Here is a 12,812-nt window from a genome sequence, read left to right as displayed (position 1 = left end):
ATTTGCAAGAACACTACATGGCAGCAGTTTCCACAAATTGCTGTCCTATAGTTCTCCAGACACGTGTTTTCTACCTACCTAAGTATGCTCTTTAACAAAGAATACAATAACAGCAATCAAATTTGAAAATATAAAAAACTGGAAACTGTTTTAAATTTCTTTTCTGTATCTGAATCATGAAATATAAAATACATCTTTTGGGTTTCATGATTCTATAATTCTCCTAAGTTTATCTAGTTAGGTTCTCATGGAAAGAGGCACATTTAGTAAAAAATATCAATTGTAAAATTAAAGGGATACTAAACCCAATTTTTTTCTTTTATGATTCAGATAGAGCATGAGATTTTAAGCAACTTTCTAATTTACTCCTATTATCAATTTTTCTTCTTTGTTCTCATGCTATCTTGATTCTAAAAAGCAGTTCTGTAAGCTTTAGAGCCAGCCCATTTTTTGTTCAGCACCTGGGTACTTGCTGATTTGTGGCTAAATGTAGCAAACCAATCAGCAAGCGCTACCCAGGTGCTGAAATAAAAATGGTCCGGCTCCTAACCTTTCATTACTGCTTTTTCAAATCAAGATAACATGAGAACAAAGAAAAATTGATAATAGGAGTAAATTAGAAAATTGCTTTAAAATGCATGCTATATCTGAATCATGAAAGAAAAAAATTGGGGTTAGTATCCCTTTAATGTTTACTTTTTTAACAAGGTATGCTTTATTTGAATCACAAAAGCGTAACTTTATACTTGCAGATAATTCAAATCCTTCTCTTGTCTAAGTCATTATTGCTAATAATGTTTTCATTTTCTCTTGCTCTGTAGGTAACTGTGAATCATTATCGATCGGACTCTCCCTGCGTCCTAGAATGAGTAATTGCAGCAGCCGGGCACTGACCCTACTCAGTAGTGTCTTTGGAGCGTGTGGTCTCCTTCTAGTGGGCATAGCGGTTAGTACTGATTACTGGCTTTACATGGAAGAGGGAATTGTTCTGCCTCAGAACCAGACAACTGAAGTAAAAATGGCTCTTCATGCCGGACTTTGGAGAGTGTGTTTTGTAGCTGGTAAGGCACATTATATTCTATAAAATGTGAAACACACATTTTTTTATTTCATGATTTAGAAGGATTATGTGATTTTAAACAACTTTCCAATTTACTTCTATTATCTAATTTGCTTAATTATTTTGATATAATTTGTTGAAAAGCATATCTAAATAGGCTCAGTAGCTGCTGATTGGATTCTGTACATTGATGCCTCATGTGATTGGCTCACCCATGTGCATTGCTATTTCTCCAACAAAGTTTATCTAAAGAATGAAGCAAATTAGATAATAGAGGTAAATTGAAATGCTGTTTAAAATTGTATTCTCTATCTGAAACATGAAAGAACATTTTTGGGTTTTATGTCCCTTTAAGTTTGTGCAATTTATTCATAGCTATTTATATGTATTAATTTTTTAAAAAAATATATTATTATTATTGTAAAGGTCAGATGATTTTTTTTGTATTTTATTAATCCTATACTGTTGTTGATCTGTTTCTAAAGTTTAAAAAGATTAACTTGTAAAATTTAATATATACTCGGCTTGATTACGAGTTGTGCGTTAGGCTGAAAAAAGCAGCGTTAACAGGTCCTAACGCTGCTTTTTCCCTCACGCTGCTATTATGAGTCTTGCAGGTTTAGGGGCACAGCACACTTCTTTGACCTTACCGCAAAATGACTTACGTAAACTTCGTAAAGTCTTTTTCTATCGGACTTCCATAGCGCTGATTTTACAAGTCTATCCTGGGAGGCCAAAAAGTGAGCAGTACACCCTCTACCTCCAAGATCCCTAACACATTTAAAAGTCAGTAGTTAAGAGTTTTATGGTACAACGCCGTAACATAAAACTCATAACTAAAGTGCTAAAAAGTACACTAACACCCATAAACTACCTATTAACCCCTAAACCGAGGCCCTCCGGCATCGCAAACACTATAATAAAAATTGTAACCCCTAATCTGCTGCTCCGGACATCGTCGCAACTATAATAAACATATTAACCCCTAAACCGCCACACTCCGGCCTCGTAAACACTAGTTAAATAATATTAACCCCTAATTTGCCGTCCCTAACATCACCGCCACCTACCTACACTTATTAACCCCTAATCTGCCGCCCCCGTCGCCGCCACTATATTAAATGTATTAACCCCTAAACCTAAGTCTAACCCTAACACCCCCTAACCTAAATATAATTACAATAAATCTAAATAAAAATTAATATTATTGCCTAAATAATTCCTATTTAAAACTAAATACTTACCTATAAAATAATCCCTAAGCTAGCTACAATATAACTAATATTTACATTGTATCTAGCTTAGGGTTTATTTTTATTTTACAGGCAAGTTTGTATTTATTTTAACTAGGTAGAATAGTTATTAAATAGTTATTAACTATTTAATAACTACCTAGCTAAAATAAATACAAAAGTACCTGTAAAATAAAACCTAACCAAAGTTACAATAACACCTAACCTAACCCTACAATTAAATAAATTAATTACATTAAAAACAATTAAATAAATTAAATTAAATTAGCTAAAGTACAAAAAAACACACTAAATTACAGAAAATAATAAACAAATTACAAGATATTTAAACTAATTACACCTAATCTAATAGCCCTATCAAAATAAAAAAGCCCCCCCAAAATAAAAAAACCCTAGCTTAAACTAAACTATCAATAGCCCTTAAAAGGGCTTTTTGCAGGGCATTGCCCCAAAGTAATCAGCTCTTTTACCTGTAAAAAAAATAAAAACAACCCCCAACAGTAAAACCCACCACCCACACAACCAACTACCCAAATAAAATACTATCTAAAAAACCCTAAGCTCCCCATTGCCCTGAAAAGGGCATTTGGATGGGCTTTGCCCTTAAAAGGGCAGTTAGCTCTTTTGCGGCCCAAACCCTAATCTAAAAAATAAAACCCACCCAATAAACCCTTAAAAAAACCTAACACTAACCCCCTGAATATCGACTTACTGTTCTGAAGACCGGACATCCATCCTCAAGGAAGCGGCAGAAGTCTTCATCCAACCGGGCCGAAGTCCTCAACGAAACCGGGAGAAGTCTTTTTCCAAGCCGGGGGAAGTGGTCCCCCAGATGGGCAGAAGTCTTCATCCAGACAGCATCTTCTATCTTCATCTATCCGACGAGGAGCGGGTCCATCTTCAAGACATCCGACACGGAGCATCGTTTTCAAATGAAGTCTTCTTACTGAATGACTGTTCCTTTAAGTGACGTCATCCAAGATGGAGTCCCTTAGATTCCGATTGACTGATAGAATTCTATCAGCCAATCGGAATTATGGTAGAAAAAATCCTATTGGCTGATGCAATCAGCCAATAGGATAGATCTTGCATGCTATTGGCTGTTCCAATCAGCCAATAGAATGCAAGCTCAATCCTATTGGCTGATTGGATCAGCCAATAGGATTTAACTTCCTATTGATTTTTTCTACCTTAATTCCGATTGGCTGATAGAATTCTATCAGCCAATCGGAATCTAAGGGAAGCCATCTTGGATGACGTCACTTAAAGGAACCGTCATTTAGTAAGAAAACTTCGTTTGTAGAGGATGCTCCACGTCGGATGTCTTTAAGATGGACCAGCTCCGCGTCGGATGGATGAAGACTTCTGCCCGTCTGGAGGACCACTTCGCCCGGCTTGGATGAAGACTTCTCCTGGCTTCGTTGATGACTTCAGCTCGGTTAGATGAAGACTTCTCCCGCTTCCTTGAGGATGGATGTCCGGTCTTTAGAACAGTAAGTCGATCTTCAGGGGGTTAGTGTTAGGTTTTTTAAGGGTGTATTGGGTGGGTTTTATTTTTTAGATTAGGGTTTGGGCAGCAAAAGAGCTAACTGCCCATTTAAGGGCAATGCCCATCCAAATGTCCTTTTCAGGGCAATGAGGAGCTTAGGTTTTTTTAGATAGTATTTTATTTGGGGGGATGGTTGTGTGGGTGGTGGGTTTTACAGTTGGTGGGTTGTTTGTATTTTTTTTTTCAGGTAAAAGAGCTGATTACTTTGGGGCAATGTCCAGCAAAAGGCCCTTTTAAGGGCTATTGGTAGTTTAGTTTAGGCTAGGTTTTTTTTATTTTGGTAGGGCTTTTTTTTATTTTGATAGGGCCATTAGATTAGGTGTAATTAGTTTAAATATCTTGAAATTTGTTTATTATTTTCTGTAATTTAGTGGGGGGTTTTGTGTACTTTAGCTAATTTAATTTATTTAATTGTTGTTAATTTAGTTAATTTATTTAATTATAGTGTAGTGTTAGGTATTATTGTAACTTAGGTTAGGTTTTATTTTACAAGTACTTTTGTATTTATTTTAGCTAGGTAGTTATTAAATAGTTAATAACTATTTAATAACTATTCTACCTAGTTAAAATAAATACAAACTTGCCAGTAAAATAAAAATAAACCCTAAGATACAATCGGCTAGATTTAGAGTTTTGCAGCCAAAGGGGTGCATTAGCTAAGCGTGTTTTTTCCCCCCGCACCTTTTAAATACCACTGGTATTTAGAGTTCTCAGAAGGGCTGCGTTAGGCTCCAAAAAGGGAGTGTAGAGCATAATTTACCGCGACTTCAACTCTAAATACCAGAGTTGCTTACGGACGCGGCCAGCTTAAAAAACGTGCTCGTGCACGATTTCCCCATAGGAAACAATGGGGCAGTTTGAGCTGAAAAAAAAACTAACACCTGCAAAAAAGCAGCGTTCAGCTCCTAATGCAACCCCATTGTTTCCTATGGGGAAACACTTCCTAAGTCTGCACCTAACACTCTAACATGTACCCCGAGTCGAAACACCCCTAACCTTACACTTATTAACCCCTAATCTGCCGACCCCACTATCGCTGACCCCTGCATATTATTATTAACCCCTAATCTGCCGCTCCGGACACCGCTGCAACCTACATTATCCCTATGTACCCCTAATCTGCTGCCTACAACATCGCCAACACCTATATTATATTTATTAACCCTTAATCTGCCCCCCCAACATCGCCGCTACTTTACTTACACTTATTAACCCCTAATCTGCCGACCGGACCTCGCCGCTACTCTAATAAATGTATTAACCCCTAAAGCTAAGTCGAAACCCTAACACTAACACCCCCCCTAAGTTAAATATAATTTTTATCTAACAAAATAAATTAACTCTTATTAAATAAATTATTCCTATTTAAAGCTAAATACTTACCTGTAAAATAAACCCTAATATAGCTATAATATAACTAATAATTATATTGTAGCTATTTTAGGATTTATATTTATTTTACAGGCAACTTTGTATTTATTTTAACTAGGTACAATAGCTATTAAATAGTTCATAACTATTTAATAGCTACCTAGTTAAAATAATTACAAAATTACCTGTAAAATAAATCCTAACCTAAGTTACAATTAAACCTAACACTACACTATCAATAAATTAATTAATTAAATAAATTAACTAAACTACCTACAATTACCTACAATTAAATCAACTAAACTAAATTACAAAAAAAAACAAACACTAAATTACAAAAATAAAAAAAGATTACAAGAATTTTAAACTAATTACACCTACTCTGAGCCCCCTAAAAAAATAACAAAGCCCCCCAAAATAAAAAAATGCCCTACCCTATTCTAAAATAAAAAGTTAACAGCTCTATTACCTTACCAGCCCTTAAAAGGGCATTTTGCGGGGCATGCCCCAAAGAAATCAGCTCTTTTGCCTGTAAAAAAAAAACATACAATACCCCCCCAACATTACAACCCACCACCCACATACCCCTAATCTAACCCACCCAAACCCCCTTTAAAAACCTAACACTAAGCCCCTGAAGATCTTCCTACCTTATCTTCACCCAGCCGGGTATCACCGATCCATCCAGAAGAGGGTCCGAAGTCTTCATCCTATCCGGGCAGAAGAGCTCCTCCAGAGGGTCCAAGCCTTCATCCTATCCGGGCAGAAGAGGACATCCGGACCGGCAGACATCTTCATCCATGCGGCATCTTCTATCTTCTTCCATCCGGCGCGGAGCGGGACCATCTTGAAGCAGCCGACGCAGAGCCATCCGTCTTCACCGATGGACTAACGACAAATGAAGGTTCCTTTAAATGACGTCATCCAAGATGGCGTCCCTCGAATTCCAATTGGCTGATAGGCTGATTGGATCAGCCAATCGGATTGAACTTGAATCTGATTGGCTGATTCAATCAGCCAATCAGATTTTTCCTACCTTAATTCCGATTGGCTGATAGAATCCTATCAGCCAATCGGAATTCGAGAGACGACATCTTGGATGACGTCATTTAAAGGAACCTTCATTCGTCGTTAGTCTGTCGGTGAAGAAGGATGGCTTCGCGTCAGCTGCTTCAAGATGGTCCCGCTCCACGCCGGATGGAAGAAGATAGAAGACGCCGCATGGATGAAGATGTCTGCCGGTCCGGATGTCCTCTTCTGCCCGGATAGGATGAAGACTTCGGACCCTCTGGAGGAGCTCTTCTGCCCGGATAGGATGAAGACTTCGGACCCTCTTCTGGACGGATCGGTGATACCCGGCTGGGTGAAGATAAGGTAGGAAGATCTTCAGGGGCTTAGTGTTAGGTTTTTTAAGGGGGTTTGGGTGGGTTAGATTAGGGGTATGTGGGTGGTGGGTTGTAATGTTTGGGGGGGTATTGTATGTTTTTTTTACAGGCAAAAGAGCTGATTTCTTTGGGGCATGCCCTGCAAAATGCCCTTTTAAGGGCTGGTAAGGTAATAGAGCTGTTAACTTTTTATTTTAGAATAGGGTAGGGCATTTTTTTATTTTGGGGGGCTTCGTTAATTTTTTAGGGGGCTTAGAGTAGGTGTAATTAGTTTAAAATTCTTGTAATCTATTTTTATTTTTTGTAATTTAGTGTTTGTTTTTTTTGTAATTTAGTTTAGTTGATTTAATTGTAGGTAATTGTAGGTAGTTTAGTTAATTTATTTAATTAATTTATTGATAGTGTAGTGTTAGGTTTAATTGTAACTTAGGTTAGGATTTATTTTACAGGTCATTTTGTAATTATTTTAACTAGGTAGCTATTAAATAGTTCTTAACTATTTAATAACTATTGTACCTAGTTAAAATAAATACAAAGTTGCCTGTAAAATAAATATAAATCCTAAAATAGCTACATTATAATTATTTGTTATATTGTAGCTATATTAGGGTTTATTTTACAGGTAAGTATTTAGTTTTAAATAGGAATAATTTATTTAATAAGAGTTAATTTATTTTGTTAGATAATAATTATATTTAACTTAGGGGGGTGTTAGGGTTAGACTTAGCTTTAGGGGTTAATACATTTATTAGAGTAGCGGCGAGGTCCGGTCGGCAGATTAGGGGTTAATAAGTGTAGGTAGGTAGCGGCGACGTTGGGGGGGCAGATTAGGGGTTAATAAATATAATGTAGGTGTCGGCGATATTAGGGGCAGCAGAATAGGGGTACATAGGGATAACGTGGCGGCGGTGTGCGATCAGCAGGTTAGGGGTTAAAAAAATGTATTAGAGTGACGGCGATGTGGGGGGACCTTGGTTTAGGGGTACTTAGGTAGTTTATGGGTGTTAGTGTACTTTAGAGCACAGTAGTTAAGAGCTTTATAAACCGGCGTTATCCCATAAAGCTCTTAACTCCTGACTTTTTTCGGTGGCTGGAGTTTTGTCGTTAGAGTTCTAACGCTTACTTCAGCCAAGACTCTAAATACCAGCGTTAGAAAGATCCCATTGAAAAGATAGGATACGCAATTGGCGTAAGGGGATCTGCGGTATGGAAAAGTCACGGCTGGAAAGTGAGCGTTAGACCCTTTCCTGACTGACTCTAAATACCAGCTGGCGGCCAAAACCAGTGTTAGGAGCCCTTAACGCTGGTTTTGACGGCTAACGCAGAACTCTAAATCTAGGCGATAGTAACTATTAGTTATATTGTATCTATCTTAGGGTTTATTTTACAGGTAAGTATTTAGTTTTAAATATGAATTATTTAGGTAATGATAGTATTTTTTTTTTAGATTTATTGTAATTATATTTAAGTTAGGGGGTGTTAGGGTTAGGGTTAGACTTAGGTTTAGGGGTTAATACATTTAGTATAGTGGTCGGCGACGTTGGGGGGCGGTATTTTAGGGGTTAATAAATGTAGGTATGTGGCGGCGATGTTAGGGATGGCAGATTAGGGGTTAATAATATTTAACTAATGTTTGCGAGGCCTGAGTGCAGCAGTTTAGGGGTTAATATGTTTATTAAAGTGGCGGCAACATTGGGGGTGGCAGATTAGGGCATAATAAGTGTAGGTAGGTTGCGGCGACATTGTGGGCGGAAGATTAAGGTTTAATAAATATAATGTAGGTGTTGGTGATGTTGGGGGCAGCAGATTAGGGGTTCATAAGTATAATGTTGGTGGGGGCGATGTCGGGGGCGGCAGATTAGGGGTTAATAAATATAATGCAGGTGTTGGCGATGTCGGGGGCGGCAGATTAGGGGTTAATAAGTGTAAGATTAGGGGTGTTTATACTTGGGGTTCATGTTAGGGTGTTGGGTGTAAACATAAATTTTATTTCCCCATAGGAATCAATAGGGCTGCGTTACTGAGTTTTAAGCTGCTTTATTGCAGGTGTTAGACTTTTTCTCAGCCGGCTCTCCCTGTTGATTCCTATGGGGAAATCGTGCACGAGCACGTACAACCAGCTCACCGCTGGCTTAAGCAGCGCTGGTATTGGAGTGCGGTAAGGAGCAAAATTTTGCTTGACGCTCACTTCTTGCCTATTAACGCCGGGTTTATAAAAACCTGTAATACCAGCGCTGTAGGTAAGTGAGCAGTGAGAGAAAACTGCTTGTTAGCACCGCATAGCCTCTAACGCAAAACTCGTAATCTAGCCGATTGTTATTTAGATTATTGATAATATAAATTGACGTGTTCACTTATAATGTCTTAAATGTGTTTTACTTACAGCTTGTTTTTTTTTTTTGCATAATTTTTATTGCTTATTGACAATAATCATAAAATGTATGTCTCATACCTTAAACACATTTGGTAAATATATGAATATACTGTACTTTAATGTTGTTGTTTGTATAATGCATTGCTATTTATGGGCTATAACTTGACCTTTAACATGTGACAAACTTGTATTAAGGAAAATGAGACAAAATTAGAAAGAAGGTCAAGTATAAAAGCTGGCTTGAGGTGTTGATTAAAAAGTTTACATTATTGATTGTGAAGGGCCTCCTGCTTTGTAATAATCTAGAGAGGTTTCAAGGACCTGACTGAATTCTCGATGCTAACAATACTTCATAATCAATTCCTCTACTTGATTTCATATTAGATAAACTAACTATGCTGCAACTGACTACACTGGATTTCTTAGAGCCTGAACTAGAAGCTAAAAACATTTTTTCAAGCAATATGTATTCGCAGGTTAAGTGTCTATAAAAAACAATATCAGCATCAAAACAGCACTGGTTTGGAGCAATATTACTTGACTAATTGTTATTAAGCTATAGTTTGACAGACATTCTGCTGATATAAAGATATTGACATTAAACCCCCACCACTGAATGACCCTCATTGACTAAATGTGAACCCATCAACACAATACCCCCTGCAATTGTACCTTATCTTCAATAATCTGTTACCCAAATTAAAACTGCCACCTCTCAATCTAAATTAAACCTTTAACCATTGAAAACCCACCAAACAAATAAGAAGTTTAAAAAATAATCCCCAAACATCCCTACACCACAATGACTTGTCTTCCCCATAACTGTTATTCACTGTCTCTACAGCATTGTAACTAGTGATGGGCGAATGTGTTTATATCCAAATTCGAATGTTAGAACGAATGTTATTGTAGAAATTCAATTTACATAATAGAATGTTGATAAGAACGAATGTTCTTAAAAATTCGATTTTCAAATGTTATTTACAGTTTTCGAATGTAACATTCGAATTTGAATTTGACATTCGAATTCGAATGTTACATTCTAATTTGAATATTACATTTATAAAACACAGTATTAGACAAGAAATACTATTTTCAATTTCACATTCGAATCGAATATCACATTCAAATCGAATATCACATTTAAAACACAGTATTAGACTAGAAATACTATTTCAAATTCGAATGTGACATTCGAATTCGAATGTAGCATTCGAATTAGAATATTACATTTATTAAACACAGTTGTAGACTAGAAATACTATTTCAAATTCAAATGTCACATTCGAATTCGAATATTACATTTCGAAATTGAATGAATACATAGCTAAACATTCTATTATTCGAACGAATATTTTCGAATATTATTGAAAAATTCGAAAATGAAAATTCGAAAATAGAATGTTAGAATGTTATATAAACATTTGAAATTCGATTTGAACGAACGAATGTATCAAAATTCGTTTTAAATTTCGAATTTTTAGAAAAATTCGCCCATCCCTAATTGTAACCCCACCTATATAGTATCTCTATCAATAAAGGCAAGGCCCTAAGACCCCCTCCTTCATGTAACCACTCAGTGCAACAAACACTAGAAGCCCTTGTGCAAAGGCTTTTATCTTATTCCTGATTTTAGTGCTAATTGGTTGTTTCTTCATTCTAATTTGACACAGTTGACCCTTCTTTTGATCCTACTAATCACTATTGGAAAGTGTGCTTTTGTTTTTTCATTCACACTAATTTCCTAATTTTCAGTCTCATCTATCCAGGGTACCTAATATTGTTATATTCCAGCTCCAAATGACATATACATGGGATTTAAGATCAGACTAAATATTATAATTCTGACATGTAGCTTGGATCTTTAGCCCTGATTGGTTGATTATTTAACCAATCAAGGATTAAAACAACTATACATTTTGATCAATATTAATACACATGAGTATTGTTAGGGGCATGGCTAGAAGAGGCGGAAGATAAGAAATAAGAGCATCCATCTTGATAATCATCTGTCATTTCTGGAGGTTTTTATTCTTCATTGGGGTTGGTGGTATATTGTGCTTGGGGGGGTTCAGATGAGAAGGTCTCATGGATAGGGTCTCCTTGTGGATGGCATAAATTAGGGGCAATGAATTACAGTGCAGGAGTCATGGTGTGGGGGAGAAACACTAATGGCTATGTTAATTAAAATTAAGTGCCAGTGTGTTTATCTGTCTGTGATAAACATTTAAAATAGCTGCTGGTTAAGAAATAAATAAAGGAAAAAAAAGAAAGAAAGAAAATGCTTTTAATATGCTTGTGATGTTTTTAATCTGTGTATATATAAGTATGCAAGTTTAGTTTTTTTTTATATGATTATGATGCTATCCAGCAATGCAACCAACTTGGGAGATTGATTTGTTTTATTTTTTAATTGATAGGTTTCACTTTTATATACTTATGGGGACCTGGTAAGAAAAACCTGACTAAATGAATTTCATTGTTCCAAAATGTTTGATTTTTTTAAAGTGAAATTCTTAACATTAGCGGAAGCTTTAGTTTTATTGTAAAGGGAAAAACATTTGCATTGAGTCTTTGTTTCTAAACACATTTCATTTATACAAAAAATATCAGGTATCAAACCTTATACTTGGATGTACTATTCATCTAAATACATCTAATGACAAACACCTAGATTACAAGCTTTGCGTTTGTGTTTTAACGCTGAAAAAAATGATAATTTCAGCGTTAAAACAGCACCGCAGCCATTACAAATCTTGTCGGTATAGCTGTACAACAAGCATTTTAGCCAGTAACGCAACGTCAGTCCCCCACTCGTAAAAAATATGTTTTTTTAATGGGACTTCCATAGCGCAGCCATTACGAGTTTTGCGGTGAGGCTAAAAAGCTTGTGTTCTACCCTATACCGACAAGATCCGTTTCACAATATAAAAGCATTAGGAGTTTTACACAACAAAACTGTTGCATAAAACTCATAACTAAAGTGTCACAAAGTACACTAACCACACATAAACTACATATTAATCCCTAAACCGAGGCCTTCCTGCATCGCAAACACTATATTAAATTTATTAACCCCTAATCTGCCGCTCCGATATCGCCGCCACTAATAAAAATTATTAACCTCTATCTTAAATTAAATTAAAACTTACCTGTCAAATTAAAAAAAAACTAAGTTTAAACTTACAATTAAACTAATATAACTATTAAACTAAAATTAAACTAACTACCAATTAAAGAAAACTAAAATACATCTTAACAAAATCCTAACACTACTCTAAAAATCACAAACTATCGAATTACATAAAATAAAAAAGACTAAATTAGAAAAAAATAACAAACACTAAATTACGAAAAATAACAAACGAAATTATCAAAAGTAAAAAAGAATTACACCTAATCTAATAGCCCTATAAAAATAAAAAAACTCCCCCAAAATAAAAAAAACCTAGCCTACAATAAACTACCAGTAGCCTTTAAAGGGGCCTTTTGTATTACATTGCCCTAAGTTAAACAGCTCTTTTACCTGTAAAAAGAATACAAAGAACCTCCAACAGTAAAATCCACCACCCAACCAACCCCCCAAAATAAAAAACCTAACTAACAAAAACCTAAGCTACAAATTGCCCTGAAAAGGGCATTTGTATGGGCATTGCCCTTAAAAGGGCATTTAGCTCTTTTGCATTGCCCTGAAAAGGGCATTTAGCTCTTTTAAGAAAAGCCCAAACCCTAAACTAAAAAAACAAACAAAAAAAAACCCAAAAAACCTTAAAAAACTAATCCCCGAAGATCCACTAACAGTTTTTTAAGTCCCGCTTGA

The 12,812-nt window shown here is 36.0% G+C and overlaps 1 protein-coding gene across 1 annotated transcript in view; it reads left to right on the top strand.

Moving 5' to 3' along the window:
- Window positions 1-865: 865 nt before the first annotated feature.
- The window catches only part of CACNG7 (calcium voltage-gated channel auxiliary subunit gamma 7), a 100,050-nt gene continuing 88,103 nt past the window's right edge, over window positions 866-12,812 (top strand). The window contains exon 1 of the mRNA XM_053689929.1: window positions 866-1,061. Coding sequence (XP_053545904.1) covers window positions 866-1,061 — 196 coding nt within the window. The remainder of the gene's footprint in view (window positions 1,062-12,812) is intronic.

Source organism: Bombina bombina, chromosome 8 (genome assembly GCF_027579735.1).
Source record: "Bombina bombina isolate aBomBom1 chromosome 8, aBomBom1.pri, whole genome shotgun sequence".
NCBI lineage: Eukaryota > Metazoa > Chordata > Amphibia > Anura > Bombinatoridae > Bombina > Bombina bombina.
This window is presented reverse-complemented; position numbering and strand designations above follow the sequence as displayed.